General features: G+C 43.2%; 1 protein-coding gene across 1 annotated transcript in view; it reads right to left on the bottom strand.

The window, feature by feature from the left end:
• OLFML2B (olfactomedin like 2B) overlaps positions 1 to 18,740 on the bottom strand; it is a 91,752-nt gene extending 73,012 nt beyond the window's left edge. The window contains exons 1-3 of the mRNA XM_029618144.1: positions 18,347 to 18,740; positions 5,446 to 5,709; positions 1,470 to 1,577 (exon numbers count right to left, since the gene is read on the bottom strand). Coding sequence (XP_029474004.1) covers positions 1,470 to 1,577; positions 5,446 to 5,709; positions 18,347 to 18,526 — 552 coding nt within the window. The 5' untranslated portion in view covers positions 18,527 to 18,740. The remainder of the gene's footprint in view (positions 1 to 1,469; positions 1,578 to 5,445; positions 5,710 to 18,346) is intronic.
• Positions 18,741 to 22,570: the final 3,830 nt, after the last annotated feature.

Below are 22,570 nucleotides of genomic sequence, written 5' to 3'. Positions count from 1 at the left end.
TCTTCTGCCTAACATCTAAGAGATCCATATTCAGCACTACTCAGCTGAATAAACTTGGACATCCAGCTAAGTGATGCGGTGAGTGGCCACCACTTAGCTGACTAACTATTGAACTGGCTAAACAGCCAGCTAACTGGTGGGTGGGATGGGAGGTCCAGAGTGGAGCTACTTATCTGACTAACCAACGGGCTGATACAGTAAAAAACACGGGAAAGCAGGCGAGTGCCTGCTCTCCCAGCGTGCGCACAGCACACTCTCCTGTGTGCATGATACAGTAAATACATTTATTTAAATTAGGCCCGGCGGTAAAAAGAGGCGCTAGGGACGCGCTAGTGTCCCTAGCGCACTTTTTGGACCGTAGCGGCGGCTGTCAGAGGGTTTGACAGCAGACGCTCAATTTTGCCGGCGTCGGTTCTCGAGCCTGCTGACAGCCACGGGTTCGGAAACCGGACGCCGGCAAAATTGAGCGTCTGGTTTTCAACCCGCAAGCCGTGGGCCTATTTCAATTATTATTATTTTTTTTTAATTTTTTAAACTTTCGGGACCTCCGACTTAATATCGCCATGATATTAAGTCAGAGGGTGCACAGAAAAGCAGTTTCCCGGTGCCCGGAGAAATTAGCGCCTACCTTTGGGTAGGTGCTAATTTCTGAAAGTAAAATATGTGGCTTGGCTGCACATTTTACTTACTGAATCGCGCGGGAATACCTAATAGGGCCATCAACATGCATTTGCATGTTGCGGGCGCTTTTAGGTTCAGGGGGGTTGGACACGCATTTTGGACGCGCTATTACCCCTTACTGAATAAGGGGTAAAGCTAGCGCGTCAAAAACATGCATCCAAATGCCGGCTAACAGTGCCTGAATTCCTGCTTCTCCCCTATCACCCCTGGAGAGGGTGACAGCTACGTCCCCTTCCTTTCAGTGTGACATTGGAGAAGCCCCAGACCAAATGTAGTCAGGGTTTTATAACCTTCACCCAACCCCAAACTCATAGGGGCTGTACCAAATTATCTGTCAAAAAGTGTAAGTAACACCCTCTGACCAAAAGATAACCTTCAGTCACTGGAGCCTTCTCTGCTCCATTAACTCAACTCTGTAGGATTTCCCTTGGGAGGAAAATCACCACCTTAACACAACACATTCTCATTATATTAACTTTGTACACTTTCTGGAGCACAAAGATGTTATATAAATAATAGGCAGGTAGTGGCCCTCCCCACACCCCATTTTCCAAAATGGCACCGAACAGATCTTGCCCCTGCCACGTGAAGGGACAAGGCCCGGGGTCTGGACCAAGGCCATGTGACCTGGGTGACATGTAAACTCTCCTCTCCTGATAAGACACTTCCCATTGGGTGTGCCTGCAGACATCGTAACTCCCTTTTCTGACATCATCTGACATCATCCATTAGTGTTTAGGTAATTTTGCTTCGCATTGCATACTACAAACTGAGCAGAAACGTCTCACCTCTTCCAGCTTGTCCACCCTGCCGATGATCTTGGTGGTGACGGCGTGCAGTTTTAAGAGGTCCAGGCCATAGAAGGCTCCTTCCAGCAGCTCTATGATGGACGAGAGCTGCAAAAGGAGAAGTCAGCACTGCTGAATGAAATAGAAATTGATCTCCAGGGGCACTGAGCTTGGTAACGCTGTTGTTGGGCGAGTGATACCGGCAGAACATTTTCCCTCTTGTGCAGATCAAGTATAAAAAAACAGAGAAAAGGAATGTATCCTTCCAGAACGTAATACCGCACACACTGCCAGAATCCTATAATTCTCTTTATTATTCTTTTGTACTTTTAATTCTTTTAGTTATCACCTGGAGGGGACGGGGAATTTTCAGAACTGCGAGTAGCTGCAAAGTCTGCAGGTTTGTACTCGTTCTCAAAAGGGGAATTACGCGTGCACTTTCTATTTCAAAATTTCCCAGGGAAAACCCATCTGCAGAGCTTCGCACGTGACTTTTCTGCAGGTGCTTTTCCTCTGAGGAAGAAGATGCGTAGTTTTGACTATTATCCATTGTTGCCTTCACCAGCTGCAGCCATGCTCTGAACCTGCCCAGGTTTCCCCACAGGTAAAAGGACAAGCGTTGTTGATTCCTGTGGCATTTTTAGCCATCTACACTGAGGGCACTTTGCAGTGGGTCTATTTATCTGCGTACCTGGCTTTTGAAAATTGCCCATTAAGGAAGGGTAATTTTCAAACTGCCCACATTATTGCAAAGTGCATGGTTACTTTTCACCTGCGGTCTTTGCACCAGTTTTTAAAGAAAACGTATGAGTGGATTTTTATTTGAAAAATGGCCTCCTGGGAAAGTTCCCGCAGAGATTTTCACCTGTGTTTTCTGCAGATACTTTTTCTGACCAAAGCTACATGCAAAGTTTTGAAAATCCAAAACTGTGTGCCTGGTTTTCTCCCCCAGCCTAATCCCATCTCCGGGAATGCTTGCACTAGAGCATGGGTTGTGGATCTATGTGCACAGGTGGGCAGTGCTCAGACACCTGATGTACGCAGTAAACTACCTTTACCTGTGCGAATCCCTTTCAAAATTTCTCTCTGTGGGGGCAATTTTCAAAACTATGCAGCCAGGTGCTTTCCGGTTGCTTTTCCCCATGAACTTTGCCTCAATTCTCAAAATTGTCTAGGGAAAAAGTACCCAGAGACATTTGCATCTGCTCTCTCTGGATATTCTTTCCCTGAAAAGCAACACACAATGGGGTGAATTTTCAAAACATTACACATGTAAAAATTAGCCCCTACTCATGTGTTCTGCATTTTAAAAAAGTTGAGAATATGCACTTTTCACTTTTGTGCACATATATGCAAATAAAAAAGGGGTGGTCAAGGGCAGCGTTTCCCTCCCCTCCCCCTGGCGGCACAGCGTTTCCCTCCCCTCCCCCTGGCGGCACAGCGTTTCCCTCCTCTCCCTCGGCGTTTCCCAACCCCTCTAGCCAGTCGGGTTTTCAAGATTTCCACCCTGAATATGCATGAGATTAATTTGCATATCTGGAATCTTCAATGTATGCAAAGCTATCTCATGCATATTCATTATGGATATCTGAAAACCCAGCTGCCTAGGCGTGCCTGCAGGAGAAGGTTGGGAAACGGTGGACTAGGGGCACTCCCGGGAGGGGTTAACTTACAGGTGTAAGTTGCTATTTTAAGAGACATTTATGCACATACATTTGGCACCTGATAATTTCTGGTGTAAGTGCATTTATTATATAGAACTGACTGGGTAGGAGGTTTGGGTGAACTGGGGGCATTCAGGCTGAAGAACCAAGAAGTTTTTGATGACCTGGAGAAGGACCGGGCAAACTTATGGAAACACTGGTAATTTCCTTGACGCGTCCATGTTTTAAAATTGGCCAGTTCACACAAGTAAATCCCACTTTACTTTCGTATGTAAAATATATGCGCATAAATTCTTAAAATAGGTAGGAAAAGTGTGTGTGTTCCATGCATTGATAGACATGGTTTCAATGCATTGCATGTATTCACATGTAAGGATATATATGCACGGGTTATAAAATAATATGGTAAAATTACACACAGCCATATACAAGCGGGTTACAATATACTATGGTAAAATTATCCACAGTCATATACCCTGGGATTATAATATACTATGGTAAAACTATTCACGGTCATATACACGGGGATTATAATATACTATGCAAAATTATCCACAGTCATACACCCTGGGACTATAATATACTTTGGTAAAATTATCCAAGGTCATATACACGGGGATTATAATATACTTTGGTAAAACTATCCACAGTCATATACCCAGGGATTACAATATAGTATGGTAAAACTATCCACGGTCATATACACGGGGATTACAATATAGTATGGTAAAATTATCCACGGTCATATACACGGGGATTATAATATACTATGGTAAAACTATCCACAGTGATATACCCGGGGATTACAATATACTATGGTAAAATTATCCAAGGTCATATACACAGGGATTATAATATATTATGGTAAAACTATCCACGGTCATATACACGGGGATTATAATATATTATGGTAAAACTATCCACGGTCATATACACGGGGATTATAATATAGTATGGTAAAATTATCCACGGTCATATACACGGGGATTATAATATACTATGATAAAACTATCCACGGTCATATACCCGGGGATTACAATATACTATGGTAAAATTATCCACAGTCATATACCCAGGGATTACAATATAGTATGGTAAAACTATCCACGATCATATACACGGAGATTGTAATATACTATAGTAAAATTACACGCAGGTTATAAAAATAATATGGCAAAATTATACACGGCCATATACATGCAGGTTATAATATACTTTGGTAAAATTATACGCGGCCATATACACGCGGGTTATAATATACTTTGGTAAAATTATACACGGCCATATACACGCAGGTTATAATATACTTTGGTAAAATTATCCACAGTTATATACACGCAGGTTATAATATACTTTGGTAAAGTGACACGTGGCAATATACACCCAGGTTATAATATACTTTGGTAAAATTATCCACGGTTATATACACGCAGGTTATAATATACTTTGGTAAAAAGTTACATGTGGCCATATACACGCAGGTTACAATATACTATGGTAAAATTATCCACAGTCATATACACGGGGATTATAATATACTATAGTAAAATTACACGCAGGTTATAAAATATGGTAATATTACATGCAGCCATATACATGTGGGTTATAAAATGCTTTGGTAAAATTATACGTGGCCATATACATGGGGATTATAATATACTATAGTAAAATTATATGCGGCCATATACACACAGGTTATAATATACTTTGGTAAAGTTACTCGTGGCCATATACACGCAGGTTATAATATACTTTGTTAAAATTATCCACAGTCATATACATGGGGATTATAATATACAATAGTAAAATTACACGCAGGTTATAAAATGCTATGGTAAAATTACACATGGTCATATACACGCATATATGTTGCCTCGCAGTTGTTTGAAAGTGCAAAACTATGCATGTAGGTGTCTCCCCGACCTAACCCAGCTTCTGACCCCAGTTACTTTTTTCACAGGTAAAATTAAGTAAATTCTTTGTTTGAGCAAACATTACCCAATTTTCAGACAGCCCGTAATCGCAGGCAAATGACTTGAAAATTGCTTTCCTATATATTACTTTGGCAACACACAAAAATCTGTTATACCAATTAAATCTTGAAGGGATGGTTGGGTGGATGGGTGAGTGCAGAGAATACAAGCACTTGGATCATTGAGTGAGTGCCTGATCCAGTTTGGCTGTTAAAAACACACTACAAGTGACTGAATTCTGCAGGAGTTTCACAGACGTCTGAATTCACACATGCACATCTATGATAAAAGTCAGATCCCTAATGCATTTAAACATAAGAGAATTCTGCTTTCTCTTACCTTGAGGTCACTGGTTTCCGTTTCCCGTAATCTTTTCAGCCGGAAGTCACCTTCACAGGGGTTCAGCGCAGAGGGAGGGGCAATGCATGCACACTTGCAGTCTGATCCTGATGTTATGGTCTCCACAGTGTAAGAGTCCTCAGCTCTGGAAGTCCCATCGTGAGTGCGGTGGCATGCACTCCTGCTCAGGGGCTTCACCACACACTTACACTGGCAGTTAGAGCCCTCGGAGATTGCTTTCACCTTGTCATAGTCACCTAGCAGCTAATCAGAGAAAGGAAGGCTGTCAGGGGGTTATAAGCGTTCACACAGTTATTCAAAGTGATGTATGTGTAAATTTAAAACACTTGAAACCGGCTGTGGAATACACAGGGAGGAAATTTTACATTTCCTCCCTGTGTATTCCAATAATTGTTGCTTCCCAGCAAGATGGGCTCAGCCATAAAGTCAGCCTGCTTGCAGTTTAATATCTTGTTTTTCCTCTTATCTTAAAATGCTATTATGGAGTATCTCTCTTCATCAGTTCTGCTATGGCCTGGAGGTCTTTCACAATCCCATCCTGCTTCAGAGAACCAGATCCAAAACTACTGCTTGTTTGCTGGGATGCCGAGGGTGACACAAGAAGTAGAGGAATGGAATCAGTAGGGCTAATTTTAAAAGCCCTAAGTACGGGAAAGCCGGGAGATACACGTGTGACCGGGCCGTGCAGATTTTGAGAGGCCGCAGCCACGTGCGTATCTCCCAGTATGCAAATAAAGAAGGTATGGTGATAAGGGGGCAGGGTCTGGGAGGAGCATCCAGTCAGTGCGCTGGGATCCGATGACCGCGTAACCTGCTATGCACTGCGGGTAAATATTTTAAAAATCTATGCTAGTCAGTGGGGTTTTAGGGGTCATGGCTGATAGGGTAAAAGGGGATTTAGGAAGTCTGCTCCTTTACAGGGGCGAACTGGGAACTGGGCCTATCATGTCGCCGCACTTACCTACTAAAATTCTCCCCCTTACGCGATCGAGATGGCATTCGCACGTCGATGTAAAATCGTGCATGCATGTGCACGCAGGTAGCCAATTTTATACGATGCACGCATGTGTGCATGCCAATGTGTGTGTGCGCCATTAAATGTGCACAACTCTATAAATCTACCTTAGTGTGTCTATTGTCTGTATCCTCCCAGCCGTTTCAATAAACTTCCAGTTCCAACCACTGTGCATCAAAGTGCAATCCTTACAGGAACATAGGCAAAACTATTTAAATCCTTTTTTAAAAGCCAACAATAAACAGAATATTTTTGTTCTTTTTAAAGAAAAAGATGCTTGAATATGCAAATCTGAACTTTTGCATATCTAAGTTTAGTTGTTAATATGGGCATTTTTTTTAATTTATGAAGAATTTAAAAATGTATACCTGTTATTTATTATTGTATTCATTTGTTGTTCGAGTATGGAAAAGAGAACAAGAGTCTGATAACTAATATTTAATGCAAAACAGGACAATCAACCTGCAGTTTTCTCAGTGGGGAAAGGTGAATAGTGGAGCACCCCAGGAATCTGTACTGGGACCACTGCTTTTTAACATATTTATAAATGACCTAGAGATGGGAATGACAAGTGCGGTGATATGTGCTGATGATACCAAATTATTGAAAGTTGCTAAATTACAAGAGGTTTATGAGAAATTGCAGGAGGACCTTGTGAGACTGGGCATCCAAATGGCAGATGAAAGTGAATGTGGACAAGGGCAAAGTGAGGCACGTAGGGAAGAGCAACCCAAATTATAGCTGCATTATGCAAGTTTCCACGTTGGGAGTCACTACCCAGGAAAAGGATCTAGGCGTCAACGTGGATAATATGTTGAAATCCTCTGCTCAGTGTGCAGGGATAGCCAAGAAAGCAAAGCAAATGCTAGAAATTATTAGGAAAGGCATGGGAATAAAATAGAGAATATCATAATGTCTCTATTTTGCTCCATGGTGTGATTGTACCTTGAGTATTGCGTGCAGTAGCTAAAAAATGATACAGCAGAATTAGAAAAGTACAGAGAAGGGCGAGCAAAATGATACAGGGAATGGAATAATTCCTCTATAAGGAAAGGCTATAGAGGTTAGGACTCTTCAGCTTGGAGAAGAGACGGCTGAGGGGGATACGACAGAGGTCTATAAACAGTGGCTTGGAACAGAAATGTGAATCGGTTGTTTACTCTTTCAAAAAGTGCAAAGACCAGGGAACATGCAATGAAGTTACTGGGCAATACATTTAAGACAAACAGGTGAAATATTTTGTTACTCAATGCATAATTAAACTCTGGATTCCGTTAATGAAGGATGTGGTAAAAGCTATTAGTGTAAATGGGTTTTATAAAGGTTTGGACAAGTTCCTGGAAGGAAGACACGGAGGAGTCCCTGGGATAAGTAGTATGGAATCTATTAACCTTTTGGGATCCTGTCAGGTACTGGCCACTGATGGAAGCAGGATACTGGGCTTGAGTGACCTTTGGTCTGATCTAATATGGCAAATTTTATGTTCTCATTAAAAATCTGCACCAATTTATGCATTTTGCCATAAACTAGAACTGAAAGGCATATGGTGTTATTGAGTTGATACATCAAATGCTTGTCCACACAGAACAGTTTTTAACACTTTGTAAATGTCTTAGTGCGTCATAACCTGCAACGGATCACAGAGTGAATTCCACAGAAAAGGACCTTCAATTGAAAAAGCTCTCTCGTGAATTTCAGCAAGGTACATTTGACGAGGTGAAGGAACATCTAGTAGAGCGTGGCAAGCCAGCCTCAGGCCTGAGGATGATTATATATATGCAGAGTGGTAAAAATGCATGGGGAAGATCTAATATCCAGGACCTTATGGTAAAGATTCAGATGGACTGAATCAAATCACGGTGAACCTAGAAGATGTGGTAGGCCTGATTGACAAACTGAAGAGTAGTAAATCACCCGGACCGGATGGTATACACCCCAGAGTTCTGAAGGAACTAAAAAATGAAATTTCAGACCTATTAGCAAAAATTTGTAACTTATCATTAAAATCATGTAGGATAGCAAATGTAACCCCAATATTTAAAAAGGGCTCCAGGGGTGATCCAGGAAACTACAGACCGGTTAGCCTGACTTCAGTGCCAGGAAAAATAGTGGAAAGTGTTCTAAACATCAAAATCATAGAACATATAGAAAGACATGGTTTAATGGAACAAAGTCAGCATGGCTTTACCCAGGGCAAGTCTTGCCTCACAAATCTGCTTCACTTTTTTTAAGGAGTTAATAAACATGTGGATAAAGGTGAACCGGTAGATGTAGTATACTTGGATTTTCAGAAGGCGTTTGTCAAAGTTCCTCATGAGAGGCTTCTAGGAAAAGTAAAAAGTCATGGGATAGGTGGCGATGTCCTTTCGTGGATTGCAAACTGGCTAAAAGACAGGAAACAGAGAGTAGGATTAAATGGACAATTTTCGCAGTGGAAGGGAGTGGACAGTGGAGTGCCTCAGGGATCTGTATTGGAACCCTTACTTTTCAATATATTTATAAATGATCTGGAAAGAAATACGACGAGTGAGATAATCAAATTTGCAGATGACACAAAATTGTTCAGAGTAGTTAAATCACAAGCAGATTGTGATAAATTGCAGGAAGACCTTGTGAGACTGGAAAATTGGGCATCCAAATGGCAGATGAAATTTAATGTGGATAAGTGCAAGGTGATGCATATAGGGAAAAATAACCCATGCTATAATTACACTATGTTGGGTTCCATATTAGGTGCTACAACCCAAGAAAGAGATCTAGGTGTCATAGTGGATAACACATTGAAATCGTTGGTTCAGTGTGCTGCGGCAGTCAAAAAAGCAAACAGAATGTTGGGAATTATTAGAAAGGGAATGGTGAATAAAACGGAAAATGTCATAATGCATCTGTATCGCTCCATGGTGAGACCGCACCTTGAATACTGTGTACAATTCTGGTCACCGCATCTCAAAAAAGATATAATTGCGATGGAGAAGGTACAGAGAAGGGCTACCAAAATGATAAGGGGAATGGAACAACTTCCCTACGAGGAAAGACTAAAGAGGTTAGGACTTTTCAGCTTGGAGAAGAGACGACTGAGGGGGGATATGATAGAGGTGTTTAAAATCATGAGAGGTCTAGAACGGGTAGATGTGAATCGGTTATTTACTCTTTCGGATAGTAGAAAGACTAGGGGGCACTCCATGAAGTTAGCAAGGGGCACATTTAAAACTAATCGGAGAAAGTTCTTTTTTACTCAACGCACAATTAAGCTCTGGAATTTGTTGCCAGAGGATGTGGTCAGTGCAGTTAGTATAGCTGTGTTTAAAAAAGGATTGGATAAGTTCTTGGAGGAGAAGTCCATTACCTGCTATTAAGTTCACATAGAGAATAGCCACTGCCATTAGCAATGGTTACATGGAATAGACTTAGTGTTTGGGTACTTGCCAGGTTCTTATGGCCTGGATTGGCCACTGTTGAAAACAGGATGTTGGGCTTGATGGACCCTTGGTCTGACCCAGTATGGCATTTTCTTATGTTCTTATGTTCTTAATATAACTACTTTGTTTTTTGTTTTTTTTTGCTGAAATTTTTAACACAAGTAAGAACAGCAGACTCAACATTGTACAGAAATCTCTCTAATACAGCCACTTTGTACCAGATCTTCCAGTGAAGTGTATATAGCACTGGCATGATATGATCCCACATGCTAACTCCTGCGATGACAGGAACTGCCGCATTCTTAGCAATCTGTAAGGGTCTCAATGCACTGGACGACAGGCACATATATATTGAATTGCAATAATCTTGTATGGAAAGAGCTAAGGTTTGTGTCAGAGTCTGGAAATCGTATGAACTGAGCAGAGGCTTAAGATTATGTAACATCCTGAGTTTTAAAAAATATATTTTTACCATTGCCTTGATGTGAGACCTCAGAGAAAGTTTGGGATCAAGACTCACACCTGGATTATTGATCTGAGTTGCTATTATAAGATCAACACCTTCAAGGTGGAAAAGTGAAGGGACATCATTCGATGGAAATAGATTTAAAAAAATGTCTCTCTTTTCAACATTTAGGGTGATTTTGTTTTGTTTAATGTATGGTACTGTGATTTAAATAATAAATTAAGTCTCTAATTTATACACCTGCATGCAATTTTAATTTAATTTATTGATTTTATTCTCCATCCTTTTAATATGTTAATCTTTATTTATTATTCAGTATTTATTTGCCATTTGTATTATTTGTATAATCTATATAATTTTTATTGGTCTTGATTTATACTAATAACATTATTATTGATATTTTTACTTATATTTATCCTCTTTGTATGTGCTGACCCTGCCCTCCTTCTGACATATCATTTGCAGAGATATTGTATGACATGTCGGGATGTGTGAAACACTGAGCCTTGGCAATTATGTAAATCGGGGGCCAGAGATAGCCTCAGAGCTGTGGGGTCATTTGGCAGACCGGTGAGAAAGTAGATTGTAAAATGGCAAACGGGCCAGGTTAAAGGGCTCTATGGGCTGGAATTTGCTGCAGGTGATACAGCCTTCAGAAATATATACAATAATCCAGACTATATCTCTTTAAAGACCTGTGCAATGGTATTATCACCTCCTTTTTTCTACTGGTAATGCCTTTCCTTACTCTAGCATTCTGGATCTCACCACTGCGTTGTCGTGCTGCTTTGCTACCTTGACGTTATGAGATATGATCATCCCCTAGATCTCATGTCTTATCAAGTACTGCTTTCTTGGATTCCTGTGCCCTAACTGCAATACTTTGTGCTTTTTTATACTGACTTTTATTTGCTAAACTCTTGACCATTAGAACATAAGAAATGGCCATGCTGGGTCAGACCAAGGGTCCATCAAGCCCAGCATCCTGTTTCCAACAGAGGCCAAATCAGGCCACAAGAACCTGGCAAGTACCCAAACACTAAGAAGATCCCATGCTACTGATGCAATTAATAGCAGAGGCTATTCCCTAAGTAAAATTGATTAATAGCCATTAATGGACTTCTCCTCCAAGAACTTATCCAAACCTTTTTTAAACACAGCTACACTAACTGCACTAACCACATCCTCTGGCAACAAATTCCAGAGCTTTATTGTGCATTGAGTGAAAAAGAATTTTCTCCGATTAGTCTTAAATGTGCTACATGCTAACTTCATGTAGTGCCCCCTAGTCCTTCTATTATTCAAAAGTGTAAATAACCGAGTCACATCTACTCGTTCAAGACCTCTCATGATTTTAAAGACCTCTATCATATCCCCTCCTCAGCCATCTCTTCTCCAAGCTGAAAAGTCCTAACCTCTTTAGCCTTTCCTCATGGGGGAGCTGTTCCATCCCCTTTATCATTTTGGTTGCCCTTCTCTGTACCTTCTCCATCGCAATTATATCTTTTTTGAGATGCGGCGACCAGAATTGTACACAGTATTCAAGGTGCGGTCTCACCATGGAGCAATATAGAGGTATTATGACATTTTCCGTTCTATTAACCATTCCCTTTCTAATAATTCTTCAAACTTTCTTAGATTACTCCTATTTTTTTCTGCTCCATTTTGACTATTATCTATTTAAAAAAAAGCAACCTTTCTTACCATTTCCTATGAAATATCACTTATAAAAATCTGTAACAGGACTGATCCTTGAGGCATTCGATTGATGACCCCTTATTCCTTGCCATGAACACCATTTACCACTATCTTCTGTGTGATAGACAGCCTGATCTCTGTGGTAGTGAAATTAATGGAGACATTGATTGTGTATCAATTTCTAACCCATTTTTATCACCCTGGGCTGCTCAGCATATTTACAAGCCTCCTGTACAGAACTATTTCTCTATCCTGTTCTTTAGTAGTGGCTCCATTAATTCGACTACCACAGAGACCAGGCTGACTGGCCTGACGCTATTAGTTTCTTCCTTATTTCCACATTAATGAAGGAGGACAATGCCTGTTCATCTCCAGTCTTCTGGAAACTTGCCTGTCTTCAAAGAATTGTTAAGTAGGACTGTCAGTGACCCTGCCAGAACTTTCATAAGCTTTCTTAATATCCTTGGATGGTATTCAGTTTGGTCCACTGCCATCAGCACTAAAATACATGTAGGAAATGGATCGTTTATCTGTGGACTTGTCCTGTACAGAGTAAGCGGACGTTCCGTTTATATTCTGTAGAACAATCTAGCAAGGAAAACTATACTGCACAATAAAAATTGTTTTGTTTGTTGTAATTAAATTCCCTTTATTCATCCCCCTCTCCAAAGTTAGATTTTATATATAGACAACAGCTGACGCTTGAACAAATCTTTCAGTACATGTAAGCTAGGATGTCACATTTATTAGCTAATAATGGTATTTTTTGTATTTTTGTAACCTATGAATAGCCCATATTCCAGATGTGGCATGATGTGCCTTGTATATGTTTCCAACATTTGCCCAGCTTTGGCTTTTCCTTCACTTTGTGCACTCGTTCCATATTTACTATCAACTAATATGCCTAGATCTGTGTTGTGTTACTGTAAGCAAGTACTGACACCATTCAAAGTATATTGTACCAGTGTATTCTTCTACTTTAGCTGCATTACTCTACAGTTGTGCGCATTAAGCTTCCTACGATATAACTGAACCCATTTGCTCCTTGAGGACCACGTGTCGTCTTCCAATAGAAATCTGCCATTAATGTGCCTTCCTTTCAGCCAATTCCTTACCCACACACAATTGGTGTTCCTGAACCCAGTTTCTATAATTAGAAAAGCAGCATTGAAAATTGAATATGAACTGCACACGTCTTATTTCCCATATAAAGTTTGCAGTTAACATTCTCAAAAAAACATAATGAGGTTGGGTTTGGCAGTGTCTGCTGTTCCTGAAGCAAATATTCCTTCTCCTGAAATGTGCAACCCTATTCTCATTTGTGACTTGCAGTATTTTCCCTCGAATTGATGTGAGGTTAACCAGTGTAGAATTAACAATTTCAGAGTAGATGATGGCAGAGAACGACAACTGGCACATCCAATCTGTCCATTATTCCTGTCCATACTATTAAATATAAATCCCAGCTGCCAGCCATGGAAGCCATATGGGCTAAATCTGTCCATGAAGGCAGAGGTTATAGTTTCCCTGCTGCATGCTAATTCATTTCTGGCCAGGCACTTACTTCCCCAGCTGAGTTTGAGCTGGTCCTCAATCCTTATTTCTTGGCTCAGTTCTTCCTTTACCCCCTGCTGTGCTCTATGAACCTCTCTGTGCTCAATGTTCATGTCTGGTGCCCTTGTTGAGTTAGGTTTTATTGGACTACGCAATGAACAGATGTGCTGGAATAGGCGGAAAATCAATTAAATAAATGTTTGTCAAGCCGTCTTTCCATGATTAAATATAATGAGGGGGTGGGGGGGGGGGAAAGCCTTTTGAGATTTCTACCACATTCTAATCCCCAGTAACGTTTCTTCCCACTCCATCCATATAAGACAGCAACTGCAGCCCTCCTCCCCCATCCTTTTGCTGGCAGCGGACTTGCAGAAAACCTTTGGGATTCATTTTTCATTGGATTTTAGCTTTTCATGTAACTCTTGTACTGTTACGTGCACTGCAGTTTTGTGAAGATTTCTCTGATTATTTTATAGGTTTGAGGAATTATTATGTTCTAAGATTTGTTTCCCAGTAACAGACCTGTAGAGTTCTGGTATTGGAGTCTTTTTCGGTCGCAGGACCTTCTAACAGGCCAGCAAGCGATGCAATGATGTAAGTGAGCTTTTAAGATCTGGCAGACCTCCTTCCTGAGGAGAAAAGGATGGAGCTCATTTTATTAACGTTGTTTGTGGGTCCTTTCAAAGTTCTCACAACCTACAAAGGCTCTGCCTTTGCACAAATTTATAAAATGTTTTTAACCTCCTCTTTAAGTCTTGTGCTGAAATTTACAGGTGGCCAACGTGTGCCCCTATGCAGAAATGCGCTTGCATTACTAGCATGTTAACACACTTTCGCGGCTAGAGTTTAATGTCTTGGTTCTTTTCGGTTTTTCCTTATCTTAAAATCTATGATGTTATGGTTTCACTGGGGACGGGTCCAGGTGCAGGGATCCTCCCTCCCTTCATCACATGCAGCCCGCCAGTGTCATGGCCAGCCAGAAGTGACTTGCTACTGCTGGGGACCCTCAAACGTGGCCACCATGGCGGATCAGGACCCTTCTTACTGCTGCAGGCAGGATGGACTGAAACCTCCTGCGGACCATAAATTACCTGGGAATGGAAGATCTGACTTGGGACCTTCTGCATGAAGAGCATCCTGATTTGTAAGCAGCAGACTCCGCACTGTCCCTGCGGTGATGGGATGCTGAAGGTGACACAGTGACCTGCGTCCTCAGATAATGATTTGTAAGTAGCAGACTCCGCACTGTCCCTGCTGTGATGGGATGCTGAAGGTGACACAGTGAACTGCGTCCTCAGATAATGATTTGTAAGCAGCAGACTCCGCACTGTCCCTGCGGTGATGGGATGCTGAAGGTGACACAGTGAACTGCGTCCTCAGATAATGATTTGTAAGCAGCAGACTCCGCACTGTCCCTGCTGTGATGGGATGCTGAAGGTGACACAGTGAACTGCGTCCTCAGATAATGATTTGTAAGCAGCAGACTCCGCACTGTCCCTGCGGTGATGGGATGCTGAAGGTGACACAGTGAACTGCGTCCTCAGATGATGATTTGTAAGTAGCAGACTCCGCACTGTCCCTGCGGTGATGGGATGCTGAAGGTGACAGTGAACTGCGTCCTCAGATAATGATTTGTAAGCAGCAGACTCCGCACTGTCCCTGCGGTGATGGGATGCTGAAGGTGACACAGTGAACTGCGTCCTCAGATGATGATTTGTAAGTAGCAGACTCCACACTGTCCCTGCGGTGATGGGATGCTGAAGGTGACACAGTGAACTGCGTCCTCAGATGATGATTTGTAAGCAGCAGACTCCGCACTGTCCCTGCTGTGATGGGATGCTGAAGGTGACACAGTGAACTGCGTCCTCAGATAATGATTTGTAAGCAGCAGACTCCGCACTGTCCCTGCTGTGATGGGATGCTGAAGGTGACACAGTGAACTGCATCCTCAGATAATGATTTGTAAGTAGCAGACTCAGCACTGTCCCTGCGGTGATGGGATGCTGAAGGTGACACAGTGAACTGCGTCCTCAGATAATGATTTGTAAGTAGCAGACTCCGCACTGTCCCTGCTGTGATGGGATGCTGAAGGTGACACAGTGAACTGCGTCCTCAGATAATGATTTGTAAGCAGCAGACTCCGCACTGTCCCTGCTGTGATGGGATGCTGAAGGTGACACAGTGAACTGCGTCCTCAGATGATGATTTGTAAGCAGCAGACTCCGCACTGTCCCTGCTGTGATGGGATGCTGAAGGTGACACAGTGAACTGCGTCCTCAGATGATGATTTGTAAGCAGCAGACTCCGCACTGTCCCTGCTGTGATGGGATGCTGAAGGTGACACAGTGAACTGCGTCCTCAGATAATGATTTGTAAGTAGCAGACTCCGCACTGTCCCTGCTGTGATGGGATGCTGAAGGTGACACAGTGAACTGCGTCCTCAGATAATGATTTGTAAGTAGCAGACTCCGCACTGTCCCTGCTGTGATGGGATGCTGAAGGTGACACAGTGAACTGCGTCCTCAGATAATGATTTGTAAGTAGCAGACTCCGCACTGTCCCTGCTGTGGTGGGATGCTGAAGGTGACACAGTGAACTGCGTCCTCAGATAATGATTTGTAAGTAGCAGACTCCGCACTGTCCCTGCTGTGATGGGATGCTGAAGGTGACACAGTGAACTGCGTCCTCAGATAATGATTTGTAAGTAGCAGACTCCGCACTGTCCCTGCTGTGATGGGATGCTGAAGGTGACACAGTGAACTGCGTCCTCAGATAATGATTTGTAAGCAGCAGACTCAGCACTGTCCCTGCTCTGATGGGATGCTGAAGGTGACACAGTGAACTGCGTCCTCAGATAATGATTTGTAAGCAGCAGACTCAGCACTGTCCCTGCTCTGATGGGATGCTGAAGGTGACACAGTGAACTGCGTCCTCAGATGATGATTTGTAAGTAGCAGACTCAGCACTGTCCCTGCTCTGATGGGATGCTGAAGGTGACACAGTGAACTGCGTCCTCAGATGATGATTTGTAAGTAGCAGACTCCGCACTGTCCCTGCTCTGATGGGATGCTGAAGGTGACACAGTGAACTGCGTCCTCAGATGATGATTTGTAAGTAGCAGACTCCGCACTGTCCCTGCTGTGATGGGATGCTGAAGGTGACACAGTGAACTGCGTCCTCAGATAATGATTTGTAAGTAGCAGACTCCGCACTGTCCCTGCTCTGATGGGATGCTGAAGGTGACACAGTGAACTGCGTCCTCAGATAATGATTTGTAAGTAGCAGACTCCGCACTGTCCCTGCTGTGATGGGATGCTGAAGGTGACACAGTGAACTGCATCCTCAGATAATGATTTGTAAGTAGCAGACTCCGCACTGTCCCTGCTGTGATGGGATGCTGAAGGTGACACAGTGAACTGCGTCCTCAGATAATGATTTGTGATCTGACCACTGCCCCATATAACCAGCAGCCAGAAAGAGCAGCTATTGCTGGAAAATAGTTGACAGAAGCCCTGATGTGCTACATGGCAATATTCAGGGACCCTGTTTTCAATTTCCTTGCTTCCTCATACCACAGCGTAAGGGAGCAGAACTAACTGTCCTGGGGAAAAAAAAAAAAAGATTATTTCCGACAGACTCTGAAATCAAGACACTTGCTTTACAATTCCCAGATCTCAAGACTGCAGCCCTTTTGCTGAGCATTGCAGCAGGGCATCCACATCCTCCGGTCTTTTCCTAGGAGGACATCTCACTCCGGAATCAAACAGGCGCCTCTGTGCCACCTCATGCAGCGAGGGATCTGCTCCCTTCCTAGGCTCGAGTGCTGTCTCAAACATGAAATATCCGTTTCACTTTGGGTAATTTACAGCAAACGCCAAACTGCCTGTTTCTTGTCGGTTCGTGCCCTGTTCCTGCTTTACAGGTATCTGCTTGCTGCCTGCACGGGGCACTGATGACGATCAGCACAGTAACATCCCGTTTTACATACATTCATGGCATGGGAGGGGTTCTCAAAACGTTTAAACACTAATATCTCCTCAGGAACGAGACAAATCAGAATGACAAAGCATTCCCTGAGGAAAGTAGCCCTAACATGTTTTAGCTTAATCTCATTTCTAACAGCAACTTCTAGTTAACTAAAAGGGAGAATCTTAATGATTTTGTTTCTTTCGACTACCAACTCGTTTATCCAATTAATGTGTTTGTAAATGGTGTTGCTTTACCAGAAGTCAGAAAACAGGAGGAGGAAATCCCTCCAGAGTATTCCCACAAGAAGAGAAATGCACAGAAACAAAGATTAACAGCTTAAAACAAAACAAAATAAATGAATAAGGTGCTACCTTTTTATTGGACTAAGACTGGATTTCTTGCATAGCTTTGGAGCGGTATAGAGAGGGTGCATTCCAGTAAAGGAGGAAGGGGACGGGAAGTGTCAGCTGTTTGCCTCAGGAGCTCTAAGCCCTGCATTCCTCCTGGCCCCGGGAACCAATCCCCCCAGCACACTCCCTGCTGCTTCCCCGAGGAGAGCCTTTCCATCACATTAATTACCACCTCAGCTTCTTGGCCCCACTGTAGTCCAGGGACGGTGATTGTTAGCCCTGATGTCAGTGTGCTATGCTGAGTCCGTATATCCCAGGACACTGCTGCAAGGGACCATTTCCAGTGACTGGGAGTCCTTGCAACCCCAAGGAGGTTTGTAATCCAGCTGTGAGTGCAAAGCTCATTTACCTGTGTTAAAATGTTTTCCTGATTGTCGGCCTCGTTCTCCAGCATTTCTTCATCTAGCTCAGGGGATACCTGCCCTGGGGTCTGAACTGTCGGTTTTGCCCTCTCCCCAGCATGAGATGAGCCCCAGCTGAAAGGGACACTGCAGATAAGAGGCAGCAGCAGGCAGCACAGAGCCCTCATGGCTCGCAGGGAGCTCCAGAAAGGAAACAAACAATCTTCACTCTTCCCGGGAAAATAGAGCAATCCTCTGTGCCAAGCTCTTCTGTGCCTGCTTGGTGAGAGAGGGTCAGGATCTGCAGTGGCCACCACAAGCCATCCTATGCATCTTGGGCAGGACTGGCTTCTGCATGCACCAGAGGCTGCCGGAGTCTGAGGAGGGCTGGGAGCAAGTTGTCCTGGGCTGCCTGAGAGAGACGGGTCTGAGAGGAAGGGAGGGGGGAGAGGACGCAGCTGCATCGCATTGGGGTGGCTCATCATTTCAACAGGGAGGAGTTTGCTCTGTGCATGTGGAGCTGTAAATACCAAGAAGAGGTGAGAGAGTCACATGGCTCTTCTGTGCAGGGGGGGTAGTCACCCAGTGTCTTTAGGGGGCAGGAATGAACCTCATTTCTAGACCATGGGATGCTGGGGATGATCTTACTCTCTCCACTTTTCTGCTAATGCCCTTATTAGTGCTTGCATTCTGCCAAAGAGTTGTGGAGTTCATAGGGGGTCATTTTTATAGGCAACACATCAAGGTATGCTTGGAAATTCTTCTTAAGCAGGCCAGTGGTACTCAGTATAATTAGGACTATGTCTGTATTTTTGTGCCACGTTTTCCTGGTCTCTGTTTTCATCTCTTGGTGCTTAAGGATCTTTGCTCTCTCCATATGATCTACAGAATAATCACCAGGTATTGACACCTCTATCAACAAGGCCATTCTTGTGTTTTTTTCTCCTTCACCACAATATTCGGTTTTCTAGCATTGATCTCGCTGTCGGTGGAAATAGGAACGTCCCAAGTAACCAGGACTTGGTTATTTTCTTCTATTCCATTAGGGTTGTGTTTCCAGTGGTTTTTTGGTACATCTGTGTTTACACAGTTTTCAATGAATGAGCCATGACATCAGCACAGCACATCCAGAGCTGAGATGTGCAACTCTTCTGTTCCTCAGAATCTGCATTGTAGTTCACGTTTCTAATCTTTTTTGCTGTGCTGGCTGTGAACCATCCTATGCTGCGATTATTAATTTCTCATCTATAGGTTTGAATTCCCCTCTTCTTAATCACTGCTGTGTCAAACCTTGATCCATGTGGGGTTGCAGAAGTAGCTCTCTGTATTTCCCACTATTTCTGCTTCTGCCAATTCTCCATCCTTACTTGACAATCTGATTCTTTAAAGTGTTTTTTTCTCTTGTTCTGCTAATTCTGTAGCTTTATTTTCGCTCTGTGTACTGGTGGATTTTCAGTCATTCCCTCTGTTTGCCAGAATGATTATCCAGGTTTAAGGACTGAGATTGATGATTCTTGCTCGCTTTCATACTTGAGCACTGTTGTGCATTTGCGTCTCTTAATGACCTTAAGTATGCCTGAGAGCCTATGATGGTAGCTCTATATGTGTAATCAATGTCAATAAGACTCAAACCGCCTTCAGCTCTGGGAATGTACAATCTCAGAGAAAAGTTCAAAGTGGTATAGTGAAATTGAAAGGTGAAAAGGATCAATGTGTGGAGAGAGATGAAGAAATGGCAGAAATATTAAACGAATACTTCAATTCGGTGTTCACTAAAGAGGACCCTGGAGAAGGACCATCGCTAGTTAACAAGAAACTGGAGGGGAGTGGAGTAGATGTAACTCCATTTACAGTATAGAATGTATGGGAAGAGCTGGGGAAACAAAGTGGACAAAGCCATGGGGCCTGTTGAGGTTCATCCCAGGATACTGAGGGAGCTCAGAGATGTGCTGGCGGGTCCGCTGTGTGACCTGTTCAATAGATCCCTAGAAACGGGAGTGGTGCCGAGAGATTGGAGAAGAGCGGTGGTGGTCCCGCTTCACGAGAGTGGGAGCAGAGAGGAGGCTGGTAACTACAGACTAGTTAGCCTCACTTCGGTGGTGGGAAAAGTAATGGAGTCGCTGCAGAAAGAGAGAATAGTGAACTGTCTACAGTCGGGAGAATCAGCATGGATTCACCAGGGGAAGATCCTGTCAGACAAATCTGATTGACTGGGTGACTAAGGAATTGGATCGAGGAAGAGCGCTCGATGTCATCTACTTGGATTTCAGCAAAGTTTTGATATGGTCCTGCACAGGAGGCTGGTGAATAAAACGAGAAGCTTAGGAGTGAGTGCCGAGGTGGTGGCCTGGATTGCAAACTGGTTGACAGACAGAAGACAATGTGTGATGGTAAATGGAACTTACTCTAAAGAGAGAGCGGTGTTAAGCGGTGTACCGCAAGGATCGGTGTTGGGACCGGTCCTATTCAATATCTTTGAGAGCGACATTGCAGATGGGATAGAAGGTAAGGCTTGTCTTTTTGCGGATGACACTAAGATCTGCAACAGAATGGACATGCTGGAAGGAGTGGAGAGAATGAGATGGGATTTAAGGAAGCTGGAAGAGTGGTCGAAGATATGGCAGCTGAGATTCAATGCCAAGAAGTGCAGAGTCAAGCAGATGGGGTGTGGAAATCCAAAAGAACTGTATTCGATGGGGGGTGAAGGGCTGGTGTACACGGAGCAGGAGAGAGACCTTGGGGTGATAGTGTCTAACGATCTGAAGTCAGCGAAACAATGTGACAAGGCGATATCCAAAGCCAGAAGAATGCTGGACTGCATAGAGAGAGGAATATCGAGTAAGAAAAGGGAAGTGATTATCCCCTTGTACAGGTCCTTGGTGAGGCCTCACCTGGAGTACTGTGCTCAGTTCTGGAGACCATATCTCCGAAGGGACAGAGACAGGATGGAGGCGGTCCAGAGAAGGGCGACCAAAAAGGTGGATAGTCTTCATCGAATGACTTTTGAGGAGAGATTGAAGAATCTAAATATGTACACCCTGGAGGAAAGGAGGAGCAGAGTTGATATGATACAGACTTTCTAATACTTGAAAGGTTTTAATGATCCAAAGACAACGACAAACCTTTTCCGTAGGAAAAAAATCAGCAGAACCAGGGGTCACGATTTGAAGCTCCAGGGAAGAAGACTCAGAACCAATATCAGGAAGTATTTCTTCACGGAGAGGGTGGTGGATGCCTGGAACACCCTTCCGGAGGAAGTGGTTAAGACCAAAACTGTGAAGGATTTCAAAGGGGCATGGGATAAACACTGTGGATCCATAAAGTCTAGAGGATGTGAATGAAGAGAAGGGGAATGGGGGTGGCTTGCGGGAATGAGAGCTACTACCTGGAGATTAATTCCCTTATTCAATAAACATACTCATGGTTAATGCGATTCCAACGTTGCTCTATGCTTAAACGGCAAGAGGAAACATAGAAAAAAGGATTTGCATTCACAAAAAAGCGGGGGAGTAGCTGCATTCACAAAAAAGCGGGGGAGTAGCTTGCATGTTGCGGCGGTTACTACCCCAATCCAAATAAGCCTGATACTTCACTTTCAATGCATATCCAGTGCAGCTTGCTGCTTCAACGACAGGGGGGAATGAAGAAAAGATGATTTATATTCAACAACAACCCGCAAGGACTGAATTACATAGCCTGGGTAAACAAATAAGCATGGGTGTAGCTTGCTTGTTACAGCAGTTACTACCCCGAATCAATTAAGCCTGATACTTCACTTGGAATACATATCCAGTGCAGCTCACTGCTTCATCGGCAGGGAGGAATGAAGTAAAGAGGATTTATATTTAGACAACAACCAACAAGGTCTGAATTGCACAGGTTGGGTAAACAAATAAGCATGGGACTAGCTTGCTTATTGCAGCAGTTACTACCCCTAACCAATTAAGCTAGATACTTCACTTAGATGCAGCTCCAGCACTGCTATCTACATCAATGGCGGGAGTGGAAGGTATATAGAACCAAAAAGTTACTAATAAAGGCCAAGAGTATCAGATAAGTATGAGAAAACAATAAGTGTTGCTGGGCAGACTGGATGGGCCGTTGGGTCTTCTTCTGCTGTCGCTTCTATGTTTCTATGCTGATTCTCATAGGATTACATGATGGGCATGGAGGAGCTTTCCTGTTTTACATCCAAGATATTTATGGAGCCAGTCTACTATTCCAAAACTGTA

Source organism: Rhinatrema bivittatum, chromosome 10 (assembly GCF_901001135.1).
Source record: "Rhinatrema bivittatum chromosome 10, aRhiBiv1.1, whole genome shotgun sequence".
Lineage (NCBI taxonomy): Eukaryota > Metazoa > Chordata > Amphibia > Gymnophiona > Rhinatrematidae > Rhinatrema > Rhinatrema bivittatum.
Note: the sequence above shows the minus strand (reverse complement) of the source record. Positions and strands in the feature narration are given on the sequence as shown.